This window comes from Dunckerocampus dactyliophorus, chromosome 16, assembly GCF_027744805.1.
Source record: "Dunckerocampus dactyliophorus isolate RoL2022-P2 chromosome 16, RoL_Ddac_1.1, whole genome shotgun sequence".
Taxonomy (NCBI): Eukaryota; Metazoa; Chordata; class Actinopteri; order Syngnathiformes; family Syngnathidae; genus Dunckerocampus; species Dunckerocampus dactyliophorus.
The window spans coordinates 4,477,062-4,497,444 of record NC_072834.1 but is presented as its reverse complement, the minus strand read 5'-3'; the positions used below and the strand labels follow the sequence as shown (position 1 = coordinate 4,497,444).

The 20,383-nt window shown below is 41.0% G+C and overlaps 1 protein-coding gene across 2 annotated transcripts in view; it reads right to left on the bottom strand.

The window, feature by feature from the left end:
* Positions 1 to 5,939: 5,939 nt before the first annotated feature.
* opcml (opioid binding protein/cell adhesion molecule-like) overlaps positions 5,940 to 20,383 on the bottom strand; it is a 178,188-nt gene continuing 163,744 nt past the window's right edge. For both annotated transcript variants that reach the window (XM_054754711.1, XM_054754712.1), the window contains 4 exons: positions 12,609 to 12,746; positions 10,061 to 10,181; positions 9,534 to 9,685; positions 5,940 to 6,955 (listed from right to left, as the gene is read on the bottom strand). In XM_054754711.1, the coding sequence (XP_054610686.1) occupies positions 6,855 to 6,955; positions 9,534 to 9,685; positions 10,061 to 10,181; positions 12,609 to 12,746 (512 nt within the window). In that variant the 3' untranslated portion in view covers positions 5,940 to 6,854. The remainder of the gene's footprint in view (positions 6,956 to 9,533; positions 9,686 to 10,060; positions 10,182 to 12,608; positions 12,747 to 20,383) is intronic.

Genomic DNA, 20,383 nt, shown 5'->3' with positions numbered 1-20,383 from the left:
CGTGATGTATTAACCTGTTCTGTAGTCATCCATTATTTTCTGTTTTCTGCATTTCAGTACACTAACAAGTCAGCATTCGGATAATTTTTGAGAAAATGTTACCTTTTAAAAAAGGAGGGTAGGAGAAATTGCATACATAATCAGTTCTGTCATATTATTCTCTCATTTTTCGCAGTACACTTTTGTTGCAGTGCGTGAATAAGTTGAGATCCACAAATTAAGTGAGTCTGAAATTGATTCGGGTAATCATCTGTTGCATCCGACAGGCCAGTCATGATTTGTTGTGAAGCAGAAGACAGAACTGACAGAAATACACAATCCCGACAAGGACGAATCTCTGACATTTTTGAAATGACAAGAGAGAGATTATCTGGCACGAGTCCAGGAGGCCCGGAGCCCACTGCTGCATCTGCCTGGTGGATCCTCACAGGGCGAGCACCATTTCCGCCAATTTTTGGCCTTTGAGTGTCGTAATAGCACAGCGTCGTGGTTTGCAGTGAGAGCACCTAACAAGCCGACTCCTCTGCCTTCAGCCTTCCTTCGCCTTTGCAGCCGTTGGGAGTAATCACTCATGTGGGGTGTCAGGCGTACCCCAGCAGGCAAACAGAGAGGACAGGAAGTCAGCAATCACCCTAGTGGTGACGGACCTGGCGGGCAGCAACTCTGACCATTTGAAATGGAGACCAAGGCGTGCTGTGGAGCTCCCCACAGATACCCACTGAGGTGTGGCTTTTTGGTCTGCAAAGGGGGAGGCGGTCTGACTGCTGTTGAGGTGAGCTGTACATGGTGGCTCCCCATATACAGCATTTATATATATACAGTACAGGCGCGGATTTAGGGGGAGGTGTGGGGGGTGTACAACCCCCCGTTTCGATTTTTTTGCCACAATAAAAGCTAATAAAATGATAAACCATCCTGGATTCCAGTCACCCAGTCCCAGTGAAGGTACATGTTGTGAATTATGGGCGCGTGGTGGACGCATATGCCAGAATGCAACCGAGACGCATGCTATTCCTGAAGCCACTGTCAGGCTGATCATTTACATTGGACATTGAACGTGTGCTGTACATGGCTATTCAGGTGGAGGTGCAAAATAAAGGTTCTGGCATCATGACTATAAGGAAAACTGTTGTCTATTCTCAATGAAAATGAACCAGAAAAGCCATCCCCAGCGACATAAAATTATACTCAAATCCTCGGAATTTACAGCTGCTTCAAATTGGAAAATACTTCAGGAAGTTGAGCTAAAATGGGTTTCTCCTCGTACCGGTAATTTTATAAATAGAATGTTTTGGCTTAAACGATACTGTATATTCCAAAAATAAAAATAACAACAAACTCTAGAAATTAAGGACATAAAATTGGCCTCAGATATCACCAGATTGCAGGAAATGAGGTCTAATTTTAACATTTTTTCTGGGGGAGGGCCCCCAGACCCACCGCTCCATTTCCAGCACCTCAGCCTACGGCCTCGGCCACACCCCCCCCCTAAAAAACTCCATCTTGCTAAGAGGAGAATCTCAGCATCTAGCTAGCAAGAGGGTTTGGAGGGATACGAGCGAGCCATGTGTCAAAAATATTTTTCTGGGCGTCTCGATCGTGGATTTTTGCCATTCGCGAGTGGGTCCGGAACGGAACTCCTGCGCAAAGCGGTCCTCGACATCTCCGCGTTTCTGTGAATGCCCAGCAACAAGAACAGGCCTCAGCCACGTTGCTTAACCTTTACGATGCCCAATGACCCCCATGTACCATGGCTAGGACGCGTGGCCCCAACTTGCTGGTAACCACAGTGATTAATTAATTAATAACAGTTAATTTTCGTTGCCCATGTTCAGTGTCATCACACATCTCTGCAAACATTACATTCAGGTGCATAAAGACACTGATACTGAAAGTACCCTCTCACCCTGACCCCCGGGGGGGGGGGCAGCCCCTTGGATTGGAGAAGCGCTGCCTTAGTATGAGTACACCCTCATACGCAACTGTGCCTGGCCGTGTAGCGCTTTATTGGTGAAGGGGAGGATTTTAAATTACATTTTAAATGTTATAGGGAACCAGTGCAGCGAGCGAAGAGCAGGATAAATATGATCTCTTGTACTTATTCTGTTCAAACTCGTGCCGCCGGATTTTGGACGAGCTGGAGGGTGTTTGCAGACTTGCATCAGCAACCAGCTAGTAAAGAGTTAGAGTAATCCAGCCTTGAGGTCACAAAAGCATGAACTAGTTCTCCAGCCGCCGGGAGCGGCAGTTTTGCTAAAGTTTTGCAAAAATTGAGCAAGTGAAAAAAAGACTAAATGTAACGGCAAGGTTCCGCGCTGTGATGCCGATAAGTGGGCCGACAAATAAGATTTCAACCAATACTTACTATCACTTTCCTTCATGGTGAAAATAGGACAACAGCCCTCTTTCATACCATTCCGACTTCAAGAACAGCCACCCTGCCAAAGATAGTCACTTTCTGCAGCTGCCTCATTCATTCAGTCACTACTGGGACGTTGTGGCCATAAATGAGTGTACATGAGTGTCGTTCCTCGTCACTTCGAATTTCACAGCTTCACTTGCATGCTTAATCAAAAGTAGTCCAAACGTATGCATTTTTAAGCAAATGTTACGTGTTTTTGGCCCTAAATTAAGCATTTTCAAGCATAAAAATGGCTAAAAGAAATACAATACAAATACGATAAAAAGGCATTCAGAAGACTCATTCAAAGACGTAGTATTCTACACTGGTCGCCAGGTATCAGTCCTGCTACTGTCATGTTCAATGAGACAGACACGCGCCAGACTTCATTGCCAACAGGCTTTTATTGCACGTTTGAATTATCTCACAAGCAAAATAATCCCTAATAAAAATTCCTAATAAAACACGAGCTATTGTTGCGGACATAACCCATGGCAAGCTGAAGCTCAACTCTGAAATCCTTACATCACTTCCTGTCCGCCCCTCTGCTCTGCTAGGGAACACATTGATATCAACACCCAAGTCTTATTTATGTCTTAAATGGCTAACTTACTCTTATTATGTTTACTATATTGGGTAATATGAGTGTAAATGTGACTGTAGATGTCTTATTTCATATCTAGAGGGCTCTAATAATGTTAAAAAAATGTCTTTAGAAGGTTGTAAACAGGTTTTCAATCTGCTAACTATGACAATATTCCATTTATAAATAAGGAATTGCAGAAATTCACTAGGGAGGGATTACCGAAATAGGAGGTGTGGATTGCTAAAAAAAAAGTCCCTAAATTGAAATTAGTCTCATGGTCATTTGCCAAAACGTCAGTCCAGTTAACCAAGATGCCAAACTCTATTTATATGTTGCCAGTCAAATTATCCATGTCTTATATTTACATATTTTATTGAATCTCCTTATTGTGACCAAAATACACAGCTTAAATGTGTCCACAGCCAAGTTATGACTTTTAATTACTGGTACATTTTGTCAGTGTTCAAGTTAAGTACCATAAATTCAGTTGTGTAAGCCGCACCCACTACATTTAGAGGAAAAAAAACAGATTAGTTCATATAAACTGCACCGGCGTATAAGCCATACGTGTCCATATGTGACATATTGTGGTGCGCCCAAGCCCATGGGGACCAGGCAGCTCTTTACTTGACAGGAGCCAATTATGAGTTAGTAAAAAACTCACAACGAGCTCGTCAAGCGATTGGAAATTGCTACAACAGTCGGACTCACGGTGTCATCTGACAACCAATGTTAAACTCATCACACAACGACTTAACACTCAAAAGGTACCTAGGAAATATGCATTACAAGTACAAATACAAAATACAAGTTTAAAACAACAAACAGCAGCTATTTTAACATCTACCCATAATGCATTGCTGCCAGAAGAGGAGTTAAGTAGACAAGCAACATAGATGGATGGTGCTGCAATTCTGCCTCTGTCCACCAAAGGGAGCCCAGAGGGAGGCTGATGTCATTTCAGCTCCACATTGGATGTGTTGGTCAGACACCTTATGGGAAAAGTTTTTTTTCATGTTTGTATATTTCTGAGGTTTACTTTTGGAGTGTTAAGCTGCTGTGTGATGATTTTAGTGTTCTCGGTAAGATGCCATCGTGAGTCAGACTTATGTTGTTTTACTGTTATATTTACTGACCTTCCGCAATTTCCAATGGGTCGACAAGCTTGTTGCGAGTGCACTGATAGCTCGTGATTGGCTCCTTCCAAATAAAGAGCATTTAAACAATTAGTAGTAGTTCTGAAGGAGAAGCAGATAAGCTGTCAAAGCCGCGGGGGTCAAACTAGCGGCTAACGGAATTTACGGTAAAAACCAATGATTTCATTTGAAAACACAAATACTGACAAGAACAGAAAGTCTGTATCAGAAAAAATAAGAGGCAACTTCAGTTCCCACTTAACACGTTTATGGACAATTTTCAATAAAATGATACAATGACAATATACCACAATAGTGACTATTGTAAGCTCCAGCAATGTCATTCAACATACAGGTGTTTATCAAGTAAGCCATAAAAGTGCTCCTCCTCTGAAAAAGGTAAACAATGAAAACAAATCAGACAGTTATGCATTAACGTTGATAAAACAGTACAGTCTGAGTATATAAACAAATTAAAATAAATAAGCTCATTGTTGATGTTATCGTATGTATAAAAACACGTTAAGTTAATGCCAGTACCGGTTCTCATTTGATAAGCATATTAACCCAATTATGTAATGACATGAATACTTGCTCTTTTCAACTATTTGAGATAAAAGCGCCACGTCCGTCCCTAACCGCTGTTTTTGTAGCTGTCTGGATCTCCATGTCAGGTGACAGGCTGCAGCTGACGTCCCCAACACCACACGCATAAAACATCATGACAAGAAAACATTCCCACACACGCCAGTTTCGTACCTCGACACGCTAACTTGAAGGTGTGGGCGGTATCATAACATCACATTATGAATCGCTTGTGCTGTGCAATCTCAGCAAAAATAATTTTCTGTCCAACGCACAAAAGAAGCAGCGTGGAAATGTGTCCAAACAAAAGAAAATACTCCAGGACAGTCTGCCATTTATCTTGGTCAAATCGGGTTGCACGTGCATTCATAGAACTGGAAAAGCATGTGGACTGGGTAGACAGTGCATTCATTCACCATCATTTGATTGCTCGTAGAATACAGTGGATCCCCACACATTCGCAAGTCAGCATTCGCCGACCCCCAAATTTGCATATTTTTCATCCAAAAAATTATTTTCAAACGTTTTCACGTGATAATGCAGGTAACATGTACTTTTTTTTTTTTTAAAGTCCACAATTTTTACATCTTTATGTCTTTAAGCTTTATTGATGATGTTTTTTTAGTCAAGCTTTGAGATTCTTTCTTCGGCCGTCCTTGAATGCACCTTAGTTGCTGTGAGACGCAAACGTAAAATGCATACATACTGTTTATATTCTACACTGTGGCTCTGATTAGTGGTGAGCTTTTATACATTTTATACTTTGATGCGTTTAATAAGCATGAGGGATATTGAAGGGTTCTGGAGCCGAATCTACTCTAATAATTACAACAGTCATTCTTATTGCGAATGGTGACCCGGAATCGGAGGAGAATGTCGATGTCAAGCAAGCAGGGGTGTTTGGGAAGGAGGGGGGAGAAGCGAGCCGTGTGTCAAAAATCTAAAATAGTATGGGCATCTCAATTACTCTGGGATTTTCGCCATTCGCTGGTAGTCCTGCACGTAACCCCAGAGAAAAGCGGGGATCTACTGTATTCTTCTTTGGGGCTTGAAAGTGCAATTTTATTTTGAATTAATCCAATTAATTCATGAAGCAACCTTTCACTGTACTCTTTGTCCCCTCAGTACACAAAACACATTTAACCCATCCTTGAAAATGTATTCAATCAAAAGCTTTATATTGTCCGTATTTAAGCAGTGTAAGCTATTGTGCTATTTATTTATTGATTTGGAGTATTTTTTTTTTTTAATTCTGATGATTAGAGTTTCCACGATCTGGTGACTGTAACATTCATAGCTTATGATTCACAACAATCAACAATTTTTGTGACCACTCTTTTCTATATGAAAAAAAAAGAAAAAAATCTGCATTTGTTACGTTCGCTTTGCATACTGCATACTGTAAGTTCTGTTTAAATGGGACTATTTGACAACTTATCGCACGAGTTGCAATGCAAAATCACTTCAAAGAAACATACATACTGTAATATGCATAAACATCTTCAATGCACACCCCTGCAGAGAGATAACACACCAGGAACAAAACATCGAAAGCAAACGATATTTTTTTCTTTTGTATAGATTGGTACATTTTCTAAACTCTACTGTAAATTACAATTCCGATGCATTATGTTGTAGGACTTGCCTGAGAATTCGTTGTGTTTTCATTTAGAACTGCTCATCATGAAGAATGTCTTATTCTGTTTTGCATACAACTGTAAAAATACAGTCAGATTCAACAATCACATTTCCCTTTTATCATTTACTTAAAAAAAGTTAAGTTGCATTGTACACATAGACATTACACAATAATAATCAGAATGTGCACTCCAATATTGGGCAAGAAACAGTCAACTATTAACAATTATTCTTTTTTTTCCCGTTTCACATACAAAAAATTGGGGGAGACACAAACTCAGTACTTTTATCAGCATTAAAATTAGTTCATGATTCCCTTTATTGGACTGATGCCTCCCATTCTTTAGAGAGCAGACTCCAATACAAAAGAACAAAACAATTGAAAAAAAAAAAAGACCCTTAAAACAAAAAGGTGAACCACGGGCACTCCTAGTTTTCATTCTTTTTTTCTTTTTTTACAGAGCAAACAGTCTGTTCTTATTCAATGCAGAGAGAAGCTCGGAGGTTGTCAGAACTTCAGCAGGTACAGCAAGGTCACCATCAGCAGGGGGCAACAGGAGAATCGGGGTAAAACAGCTGCCCCATTGACATCATGCATCGCACCGGGACCTGAGGGGAAAGAATGAAAAACGGAACCCACCATGAGGCTTGTACACATTTTAGTATAAAAGCATAAAACATCATAAGTACCCTCATTTCCGGTGTTTAAAACTATATCAAAATGTCTAATCTATCACGATCGCTTCGACTGCTCCTCCCTCCCTTCTTATGCAATGGATTATTCCATATTACCGCGCATGTGCGGATCGATGAAAATGAAGCAGAGTTACCCCAGCAGCGGATGAAGAGACGAGAGGAAACTAAACTTATCAAAACTACCGAAGGTGTCAACCTTTTTTGCAGTCACAACCAACGTAGGCACACGACGGCAGCTGGACGCTCTTGACGGCAGCAGCGCTACGGTCAGCGTCAGCCACGGAGAATGCAGTAGCTTTATGGATGAAGCCGCATCGCACCCCTGCATCCAACTATTTCATTGTGTCCAATGTACGGGGACAGCTACACCGACTTTTTAACAAAAGATTGCCATGTTTAAGTACTACAAGTTGAATCACCGTTACGGGACCACAGAAACTCAAAAACCTGACTGATGACGAACAGGTATGGACGACTGAACCATTGCTAGTTATGGGTTGCACACACGGGAGGCGACAAACGACCCCGATTGGCGAAACTTACCGCCAACGTGTACAAAACCCTGCACACGGAAAGCGACGAGCGGCTGTGGCCAGCGACACCGGTTAGCGATGCACTCACATCCACAGCAAATTAGGGAGTATCAAAGTAGTTCAAAGGTTGTGATCGAGAGACAAACTTACATGAATGTACGTGTAAGCTAATGTAGACTCTGGCGCCAACAAGTTCCCTTGCTACTGCTTTGTGTTTATATCGCTACATTATTTTTCCAAAATGCCAAATAGCTCAGGGAAATGTGACACGGCGATGTTTACCTGCAAGAGAGCACTGAATAGCATCCTGTCCACTCATTTGTCAGTCAATGAAACTCCTGCTGTTTGGTCCTTGTCTGGGCGACAGCGATGCGACGCTGCACATTTTTCAACTTCATGGGATCTCGTCGCACACACAGATTTTGCGTTTCGCTTGTCAGGATGGAGAATCGCGATAATCGCCCTCTCGCACAGATTCCATTGAAAATGAATGGAACAGAGTGTGGAGCCCTTTACTTAATGCACTTGTTCAAAAATCTGATTTCATTGTCAAACCAATGCAATTTGTCTGCTCCGGTAAAAGAACACAACAGATATTCAGCAAAGCCTGTATTTTCTTTCTCATGTGGCCCCTCGGGAAAACTTGCCCACCCTTGTTCGAGGCCTGCCATGACACTGAACAGCATATGCCGTCTCTCAAACGTAGGAACAATGGTGCTTGGTTTCAAATAAAAGTATAGTACCTTCCCCAGACAAGTCCAAGGTCAACAGGACTCAAACCCCAATTTCCTGAGTGCAGGACAGTGACTAAACCCTTAAGTAACGACCAGCTCATTCGGCATCATTAACTCTCTCATATCTGCGCCACATTTGGTCCCATCTTCATCCATAGAGCCCATTAATGAGGCCACGGGGTTATTAACCTCCGCTAATTAGGACGAGCAGGCAGGTGTTGCTAGTTACATTTACATTTAGGAGAAAATTAATTTTGAAACGTGGGTGTGAAGAGTTGCGGAGTTTAAGAACTTTACATGAATCTGAAATCAAGCAGTCTGGTCAAATTGAAGGACGACCTTGAGTGTTTGGAATGAAACACCATGCACTGGTAGTTTTGCATCATTTGGCAGTATTTGTCATTTCTTTGTTGATTGTACATACTGCATACTGTATATGCCCACTTTTATATTTCCATCCATCCATCCATCCATTTTCTATGCTGCTTATCCTAATTAGGGTGGCGGGGGTATCTATCTAGGGAGCCCATCCCAGCTGACGTTGGTTTAATGGTTATGGTTTCATTTTATTTGAACATGCATGCAAATTGTAATGGAATACGTCACATAATTCAATTCACAGTTCCACATGGAAGAAGCAAGAAGGAAGAAGCAAAGCTTATTATTAATCCTACTCCGTTCTTGTGCAGTACATTTTATGGACTTCCTGTATTCGATATGTGAGTAAAGATAATGTCATGTAACAATATGATGATGTCATTATTACGATTTCTTCACAATGAATATAACAATCAGCGAGAGGCGGGGTGCACCCTGGACAGAGCACATATAGATAAACATCATTCACGCTCACATTCATACCTTTGGAGCCGCCAATTAACCTAACATGCATGTTTTTGGAATGTGGGAGGAAACCAGAGTACCCGGAGAAAACCCACACACTCCACACAGAGAGGCCCAAGCTGAGATTCTAACCCAGGTCGAAAGCACTAACAATCACGAATGCTGATTGTACAATAATATGAATCAATAATGATTGCAAACTTGAGATCTACTGTCTATTGGATTTAGCGACTGCACTCCCCTCACTGATTCAACCTGACAGAAAACGTGTTCTGCAGTCAAGTAAAAGTTCAGTTGTGTTCTCAAATACGCTTGAGACAGGGGGTCAACAGTTCGTGACCTCCGACAGCAAACAAGCATGCGTTTATCAGTTCAACTCACCATAAAGAATTATGCTGGCGTTAGTGATCCCCATGGTGTTCATGGCAACACACGTGTAGTTCCCATAGTCTTCTTCAGAAACATTGAAAAAGATGAGCATAGACTGTTTGCCTTGATTCTCTATCTTAATCCCATTGATTCCATTGAAAAGCCTGTAAGACACACATGGGCAATTTACGGTACACTGGAAGCCTTGCTGACAGATTGAAAAAAACTGGGGTCATGTGACCGTGTCTGTATTTTGGCACGCTACATAGAAAGTGCTGGTTTTCATAGGAGCTGAATCAGACTCACATGTGCACTAGCAACATGAAAAAGTACACCGCACATATTGTATTATTGCCATGTAAAATGGTCAAAGCTATTAAAAAAGAATGATTATGACATTTAAAAAGAGAATGGTTTGCCTAGAAAGAGGACAAAACTAACTTCACACATGATATGTGTAAGAGTGAAGTTGCGACCTGAAACATCTTTCAAACCAACTCTCGTCTGTGGAAAGGAAAGCGTGTTGAGGAAAAACTTGCCTGCGATCTTCTTTGTACCATTCAAAATTTGCATACGGGACAGCTGAGGCTTCGCATTGAAGGACTCCTTTTTGTCCAACTGCAGTACCCGTACCCCTTGCCTTCGAAATTAAAGGTGGATCTACAAAATACAAAACAAAAACATTCTTATAATCTTGACACAGCTATGAGACAGGATTTGAATTTGTACGGTGGACAAACAAAAAGTGCCGGTGGTCCTCCATTTACAACCTTCCGTGTTCCGCCGTTTCACGGTCATGAACACGAGGACTTGTTACAGAATACGTGCCACTCGCTGCACAAGGACACAGTGTGTGCCTGCACAACCAGACTGAGCAGGAATCAAATTGCTTGTTAGTTAACTTTTTGGACTACATGACGTCTCCCAAGTGGCAGCGCGCCACAGAAAAGGAAAGCCATCACCATGGAAGAGAAAACAAACATCAACCGCTCAGTTGTCATCAATTGTCATCATTAAAGATAAATATTGCAGAATGCTAGTGAATGCTTGAGGGGTCATGGATTCTGTGCGCTGTTACAAGGAGATCTGGGGTGCTAAGAGGAGGTTATCCTCCCAGACTAGCCTGGGACAATATTTTTAGAAGGTAGAAAGGCCTGCAAGACAACCACATTATTAAAAGTACTTTGCATGCCCTTCACATGTTCTGTGTACAGTGACTTAGTTATAATGACTTACTTAGACTTCATTTAGGTACAATTGACATCACATAACTTACACCACGGTCCGGGAACGGAACGCCTTGGCAACCCAAGGACCACCTGCACAGGTTTAAGTCTGTGATTCTATTTCAGCAAGATCTGCTACATGAAACTCACAGTAATTATAGATTTCTCCGTCTAGCTCTATGTGCCTCTCATTCAAGTTCAGATAAAACAAAACAAGAAGGATGCATCAGGGTTGTCTAAAGTGACACGTTTCATTTTTTTAAGGAGCTTTTTTTTGTATGTTTGCGCTTTGCATGTGTGCTTTGGATATGCTGCAGCAAAGAAAGACGTGAGAGCAGGCTTACTGTGGCAACACTCGGCTGCTGGCTATGTGGAAGGCTGCAGCATTGTCCTGCCGAAAGACCCAGACATCACCTGGAGTCAAGAGGGATGCTCCACAAGCTCCATCTTTAAGCCCTTTAAGCAGATGCCGTCTTATTGTTATCGGGATGCTTCATTTGGGTTGAGAATTGCGTGTGTCTTCCCAGACAAGCCTAAAACCCCTCCGGCTTAGGGCAGGTGAAATGTTTTTGGGTCGACCACCTGCATTCCTGTCTCATAACCCTCAGGATCTTTGAAATCATGTAAAATTTCAAATCACTGTCTTCCCGTGCCCGACCTCGACAGCAATGACACATTGCAAGAGGCAATAATTATGCCATGTTCAAAGACAGAAAGCATTTTTGCCTTTGCCATCAGGTCATGACAGTGTGAATGTCTGACAGGAAATTACATGAAAACAGGATTTGAGTTCAGGTTTTGACTTTTTAAGGCGGTGGTCTCGAACTGCTAATAAAAACCCTGTGGAAATGTAGTTTTAGTTTTAGCTGTGTTTCATGTCTCTTGCTCCTAATTCTTGTTTTTACATTTTCAGCACGAAAAATGAATACCGTGTTTTCCAAACTTTAAGTCGCTTGTAGGTATAAGTCAGTCACAAAATCAGTCGGGAAGAAAAAAAAACATATAAGTCGCACTGGACTATAAGTCACATTTATTTACCAAAATTCACGCTCAAGAACTAAAACTCTAATATTATTTAATCTGGAAAAAAAAGTTAATGAACTACACAATAACACAGACAACAACAGGCTGATCCGCCATGTTAGCGTACCACATTAACAGTTATTCAGCTAGCATAAAGAACATACTTGGGAGGCTGAGTAGGCTAAATTAACATCACAAGCCAGCGAGTCCAACATGCAAGTTCACCGAGATCCCGATCTCACTCCACACCACTGAATTCATTGAATTTTTCAACCGTGGTTCATTTTTTCCGGGGCACACACGAGTGGTTTTCACAAGACTAGAGCGCCCGACCACGGCTGTTCACTCCTGGGTTCATGTCAGTCGGTATCAATTAACATTTACAAACATGTGAAATGATATCAATACAGTCGTCCCTCGCCACTTCGCATGTCGAATTTCGCTTCTTCACTCGATCAGGCTTATCATGGCTAATTTACTCTTGCTATGTCTACTATGTCTAGAGGGCTCTGTCGTAAATTGTTTTTTATGCTCTAACTATGAAAATGTTCCATTTATAAATAAGGAATCCTACTTCACAGAAATTCACTTATCACAGGCGGTTCTGGAAGTAATTAACCTGTATAATTACTGAACATTATTTTGATATATAAGTCACACCTCACTACAAGTTGCAGGACCAGCCAAACTATGAAGAAAAGTGTGACTTATAGTCCGGAAAATACAGTACTTGTAATTTGCCTCTGGTCTTATGATTTTTGTTGATGGTCACCATATCATGTCCAACACAAATGTTAAAAAGGTGCAAAAGTCAAACAGTGAAGTGTGTGTTTCTTACAGTTGACTGTGACCTGCACTGTCCTAACATCAGGGGATGAGATGTCATTAGAGGCCATGCACTCATATGATCCCGACTGCTCTTTGGTGATGGCTGTCAACTCCAGATGCTCCCCTTCTGTTATGAATTTGTGCGTGCCTGTAAAAAAAAAAAAAAAAAAAAAGGAAATATGTAAAAAAATGGACTTACAATTGCGGTCAGAAGTTGACATCCACTCACGGTACAATACAAAGCATAGGCTGTTGTGCATAGCTGGTTACGGCATTTCTGTGTTTGTCCCACGAGACTCAAACAATTGCTGAAGTGCTCATGTGTTAGAGCGACTCCCACGGGGTTGAACATTAATGCTGCAGCTACAATTTTGTGATTTAATTGTTTTACACAGTTGCAGGGAAGTATTTGTGCAAGGCAGCATTCCTGTGCTACACCGGGTATAAATCAAACTCCCGCAAAGCAAAATGGACATGAAGACCTGCTTATTTCAAGTTATTTCAAGTTCTGTTTGCAAAGTAGATTTGGCGAGAACGAGGGTAAATGTAATAATGTCTTCGGATCAGCAAGGGTTGTGTTGTTTTCATGCTGTTTCAATTATACCCTCAGAATTCTTCACATAAATTATTCCCGTGCCATCTGGAGAAAATCAGAGCTATCTAATTGCTGCAGAATACCAGTTGATTTTAATTATTAACAAAGTGTTATAGTTTCAGTTGCTGCATAACTCAATGAAATGCCACGCAAAATACAGTGGTGTGAAAAAGTGTCCCCTTCCTGATTTCTTAGTTTTTTAGTTGCATGTTTGTCACACTTAAATGTTTCAGATCATGAAACAAATTTAAATATTAGTCAATGACAACACAAATGAACACACAATGCAGTTTTTAAATGAAACCTTTTTATTATTAAGGGAGAAAAAAATCCAAACCTACATGGCCCTGTGTGAAAAAGTGATTGTCCCCTAGACCTGATACCTGGTTGGACACCGTTAGCAGCAACAACTGCAATCAAGCATTTGTGATAACTTGCAATGAGTGTCTTATGGCGTTGTGGTTAAATTTTGACCCATGCATCTTTGCAGAATTGTTGTAATTCAGCCACACTGGAGGGTTTCCCAGCATGAACTGCCTTTTTAAGGTCATGCCACAGCATCTCAGTAGGATTCAGGTCAAGTCTTCATTTTGTTTTTCTTCAGCCATTCAGTGGTGGACTTGGTGTGTTTTGGATCATTGCCCTGCTATAGAAACCAAGTTGGTTTCAGTTTGAGATCACGAACAGATGGCCGGACGTTCTCCTTCAGGATTTCTTTGGTAGACAGCAGAATTCTGGTTCAATTACGGATAATTCTTAGAAAAGTGATGGGTCATTAAATGGGTGAGCTTGTTAATTAGGGTTACCACATTTTGATTACCAAAAACCATTCCAGCTGTTTGTTTGAGTGTGGAAAAGTAGGCCTGAGCTGTGCCTTGTAATCTTATTTCAAATGGCTTGCCTCCAGAAATATGGAAGACAATGGATCACTGATGAAATAATAACTGATCTAACCTACACTACCAGTGAAAGGTCTGGACACACTTCCTCGTGCTATTGAATGACAACGTGTGTACTAACTTTTCATTGGTAGTGTATCTAAACCGTACCAAACTGCAAACTGAATAAAAAGACCAAGCAGACTGCTGAGCTATATAAAAATCCCAGGTAATTATAATGTCCCACAAGATTAGTTTTTCCTTAAGCTAAGAGCATTTCAGCTAGTTGCCAGGTTACTGTCAAACTTCTCTGTCTGTTACCATGGTATCCAACAGGATGAACACAACTGGTAATACACATCTTACATCACATCTTAACATCACATCTTTCTAACAAGACAGAGAAGCTCAACCAACGAAAGACGTACACAAAAACACATTTTGAAAGAACCTGATGTCACCTCAGCGAAAGTTTGCCGTTTGGTGATGCGATGATGAAATGTTTGCAGTGCAATTCGTCGGACCCACTTGGCAAGTGTGAGTGCTCTGGTCCATATTCAAGCTTGATACAGAGGTAGGCCAGAGCCTGGCAGGATTGGTCATGCGGTCGTACATGTACATGCATCAAAGACATGTCAAACAATTACTGTAATTTGATCGTTCCTTGCCAGTTCTAAATGATAACCACCAACTTTCAGAACAGACATAATGTACAAAGTCAAAGACTATTTGTTTTCAAACAAAAAACATAAAACCACCACCGACTAGCATATGTTCCCAATAGTGATTTTCAAAAAAATGTCTATTTTTTCCACAGTTATGAGTTAAACTGCATAAAAATTGGCGTAAATTTTAGTGCGGCCCGCTTGATGAGTTTTTCAGCTTGTTTTTATGCTTCACCTCGCCCCAACACGCGCAACATCAAGGAAGATGGTGCTGGCCATAACTGACTGGTAGAAGATGTGGAGCAGTTTGTTACAGACCTTTTTGTGTCTCAGTGTCTGTGGGTCACTCAAACTTGCAGTCCAAGTTAACACCAAGGTACTTACAGGATGTTACCTGCTCCACATCCCTACCAGTGATAGAGACTGACAGGGGCGTGGTCTTCTCACCGCTGAAATTGACCGCCTTCTCCTTAGTCTTCCACGCATCAGCCTGCAGATGATTCTCCCCATTCTGCGTCACAAACACCCCACTATGGCTGGGTCATCTGAATGTTTTTGTAGAAGACACAACTTGGAACAGTACTTAAAATCTGCAGTGTAAGTTGTGTACAAGACTGGTGAAAGCATTGTTCCCTTCGGGGCTGCGGTGTTGCTGATTGATGGTTGCCGATCAGACGCAGCTCTGCAGCCTCACATACTGATGTATAGCCTCATATATAGATGTTTCTGTTTCTGAAGACAGATTTGTTAGGCCCTCTAAATCCTCCTTGTGAGCTTTATAGAAGACCTCCCAAACAGGGACATCTAATGCACCGACCAAAGCATCAGGGGACCACTTCCTAACTGTGACCTGTTGTTGTTTTATGCCTACATTTGCACAGAACAGATCTAGTCTTAGTTGCTCTTATGCATTTGATAAACTGGTGAAACATGGGGTGAGTTTTGGCCAGAGAAGCATGGTTTAAGTCACCAGTGATTAAGGTGAAAAGAGAAGATCTACTGTGACAGGGTGAATGACGTCACAGGCAGCTTCAGCTTTCCCAGAAGGATGCCTGAAAACAGAAATGAGGGTGGCATTAGGAAATTCTCGTGGAAGGCAGCACGGGGGTAGTCTGATGGCTATCAGTTCTATAACGGGGTGCACGCCTGAACATGATCAGTCCCAATCCTTTGCTCTTGCTGCTTGTGACAGTCTCCATCAGCTCTGATAGTGTGGAAGCCCGGGAGAGCCACGGAGTCCAGTCTCTGCTCATGAAGCCATGTTTCACCGAAGCATGTGATGCTACACTCCTCATATTCTCTCCATGCCCTGATGAGTGCTTCCATCCAACTCATCCATTTCATTCACTAGGGACCACACATTTCCCATAATGACCGCAGGGATGGAAGATATACGAAATTGCAGGAGACCCTTTGGCTATATGTGTGGTTTACTCCACTTGAACGACTTGCGTTCCTCTGAGCGATGAGTTGATCTTGTGTGTAGACGACAGCCTGAGTAGTGCAGGCTGAAGCTGTGGCTGATACCTGTGCCAGTGATGATATACTTTGTGTAGTAAGAAGTCCAGGCACAAACCATAAAAAGTGTCCGATCCACCCAACGGTTATCAAATTAACTCCAAAATGTGCAGTTCAATGGTTGAAAAAGTTTAACCATTACTCATGGTCGGGCATAAACGAACAAACAAACACTCAGCTAAGACAGGCAGTCGCTGACGCGTTGCTATTTCCTCCAAACCAATGCCATTAGAGAACATGTAGAAATGAGCTAATTAAAGATATGGTTTGATAAAAACTGAACCAAACAAAAGTAAATGTTATTTGGTAATGGTAGAAAAGACACAAAATGTACACACCTTTTGTCGGTGTCATGATAGACGATAAAATGAGCTGGAAATCTCAAATAAAACATAAAGTGGCAAAAACTACTGAATAAAGATCAATCACTCCATACTCTACTGTCCTCTGGTGTTAGCATATGTGAATTATTGTGTGGAGATGTATGGGGGAATCACTACAAAAGTAATCTTTGTTCTGTACAACAAGAAAGGTAAATTTGGATCGTCCATAATGCACAGTTATTCCGGAATTCTAAATACTTCAATCCACTGATTTGGTGATTTTCAAACAGCTAAAAGTATGTACAAAGTAAACATTAACCTGCGACCCGATAATGTACAACCATGAAAAAAAGAGGACAAATATGACATTAGAGGAAAAATGAATTCGAAACATTTGCACACGTGCATAAAACTAAGCCGTGGTTTATGGCTTCAACGGTAGCCTGTGTTTTTATTGGGATTTTTATTATGGATTATTGTTCCTGTTGTGAGATAATTCAAACCTGCAATAAAAACCGGTTGTTCTGGCAATCAAGTGTGGTGCTTGTGTGTCTCATTGAAAATGACAGCAACATTACTGACACCTAGTGACCAGTGTAAAATACTAAATATCAATCACAGCATCTTATAATGAGTCTTCAAAATGCCTTATATTTGTACTTTAGGTCATTTTGTCATTTTTATGCTTGAAAATGCTTATTTTAGAGAAAAAATATATAAAATTTGCTTCAATGTGCATTTTTTAAAACTAGTAATAGGCTGTATTCAGACACAAAACATATATTTTTCAAACAGCGTGAGTGAGTGAGGCTGCGAAATTCGAAGTGCAAAGTGACGACGATATCCTGAAAATATTTGATGCATCATTTACCGTGGTTGCCAAACATTTGACGACTTCAGACATTTGACCTGAAGTCATATGCTCATGCACACTAAAAAAAACATAAATCTTTTTTATATGAATTAACTTGAAATACTGAACGTGATTAATCAATTAGTGAATTTGATAAGTAACTCCGTATCAAAACATTTGATTGTGCACGGTCAAATTTGGAGAAAGTTTCACATGATCACCGATAGATACGTAATCGTCCCACATGTCCCTTTATTCCGTCTGATGGGGGATCCCTCTGTTTGAATGGGCTGAATTAGAGCTTCACTTTTGTTATTATTTATAATCTACAGTATAATACTATAATATTATAATCCAGTTGAAGTACGTTATGGTTACATGAGTCTGATAATTTGACTCAGTGATAATTAATAACGAACCACTAGTGACGTGTTCATGCATATCATCTCATTGCCCCCCTGTGACATTCGATAAATACTGCGTGAAGACGCTGCTTACACGTGAGATGAAAAGAAACATGACATGAGCTGGGAATACTCTATTCAAGCTTCATCAGGTGTGTGAATGCCTTCATAATTTGTAAAAACAGACTGAATGCACAAAGTGTTTCAAAGCGTGGCTCTGTAATGATCTGATACAGGGGATTTAGTTGAGAGGATTTTAGGCAGCTCTCAAAAGACATCGCAAGCCATTAAATGTTGCTTTAGGGAGAAGCAACCCAAGTCTATTGCACAGAGCATTATTGCATTTGCTCCTTTGGATCTTAGAGGAGGAGTGGTGGAACTATACCCACAGGCACCACAGTGGCTTGGATTAGAACAAAGGACAGGTGAGGCAGCTGTTAGGACTGCAGCACAGAAAGCAAACCTACAATTGTTTAGTTGGTTATCTCTTTAGAAATACCTGCCAGTGTGAAAATGCATTGCGCTCACTAAGCTGCATCACGATGATAATCTAATGTACTCTACTGATCAAAACTTTAAGACCAGTTGAAAAATTGCATTAATTTACATTTTGCACTGTTGAATCTTAAGTCTTTCAATGCCAAAGACGTTTATTGACGTCTTTAGCTTTTTTTCGTGGTAGCTACAGATCAAAGTCTTATTTAGCTTGTGTGTGAATTTCTGACTTGTAGGCAATGTATTTCTGTCCCAGTAGGGGGCAACAGTTCTGTTTCCCTCCAACCAGCAGCGACAGATTGTCTATGAAGAAGACGGATTGTGGGTTCAGAGAGGAAAATGGCGAAACACATGCAGAAATCGAGCAGACAAAAAATACAGGCCGCTGACAGAGCTTGTCACAGAGCTTGTCTGGCGGTGGATCTGCCTTCAGTAGTGACGCAATCGGGAAAGATAGAGGTGACACGGGTGATGCGGGTGACGTGGACACAAATGCAGTTGACAATTGCAGCCGAAGCAACAAGCTAGTGGTTAGCGTTGCTGAGCCATGTGGCGCGACACCGTAGCCTGACACCGGAAGCAGTTTATTCGTGTGATCCAGAACCCGACTCTGATTCTTCTGACGAGTGGCTGCCGTCTGGATCGGTCAGCAGCAGGGATTCATCCCCACATCCAGCATCAGGTGTTTTTGCTGAAACTACCCTATGTTCTACCGCCAATATCTAAAGACCCAAAAAGGCTAGAAACAAACTTTTTGTGCTGATGAGAGGAAGTTTCAATGTTTATGTCATCCTAAAACAATATTCTGTGGGTCTTGAAAGTTCAGCAAGCTGGTTTGAAAGCTGGTTTTCTCCCTTTTCTAGTCGGGAACTGATATTTTCCTGAAACTTACCTGTGTTCTACTGCTAATCTTTCTTTTGGTAGGTTCCACGTTTATACAAGCATAGAACACAATATTCTGTGTGCCGTGAAAGATCAGTCAAAATCGTCTAAAACGGCTGGTACTAAAGCGGTTGTCTTTTGAAAAATGGCTGGGATGAAATGAGTTAATAATGCTAGACAATCTGGACAGAGACTGCATGCTTACAAAGAACTATCATAACTAGATGCATGATTAAACCGTAATCATTGGCAAAGAAATACTCTCATGATGCAGAGCAAAAAGTGGGAGTCTACAACCAAGACTTGTGGAGAAGCATCAATGTCGAATAGATGATAAATTCATGTTTGACATTCCTGACAGCATGTTTTGATCTTCCTAGATGAATGGTTGTCTTGTGTTCTGTTGCTACCCAACCTTTAATGGCCACTTAGCTGTACAAGTTCTCGCCTATTTACTGATTCCCTGTCATCACTGTATGGTTAAGAGTAGTAATAACTGTCTGAGCATCTGCCAAAAATGTCTGCAACATAAAAATGTATGTGCAACATATTGCTTGATCTATCTTTTCATGGTTCCCTTATTTTCTCTATGTCTTACATGTCATATATCAATGAAATAAAGATGTTAAAAATGTATTGGCTGTGCATTTAAGAAATAACCTCTGATCCCATTTTGACTGACACAAGTACAGTATATGCGGCTTATTTTTCCTCCCAAAACCAAGTTTCACTCTATTTATTATCTTGCAATAAAGTGCATGTTAAGTCTTTAAAAAATGCAACAAAAAGGAGACTGAAAGTCATTTTACTATTATTAAAATCATTTTCCTATTTTTTGGGAGGCTAAGACGCCTAAAAAAGTCATACCCAAATTAAAAGTAAAGCTGCACTTGAACTATTGGGAGTAGAGGCATGGATTTATGCTCTTTTGAAAGCTAACAAGTTGGATTTTTCTCCACATCAGTCAGAATGTGTAAGTGGGACTGATACTGACTAATAGGAGTTTAAATACACTGGACTTAATTCAAAATATTCCAGAGCAAAAACAATTTTGGTTAAAAACTTCCTGCAGCACATGGTGAAAAATAGGGATGAGCCTGACGAGTATCCGTTACGGATAATGCATTTTTGCCGAGTACGAGGCTGAAACGAGTACATTGTTCGTAATCGTG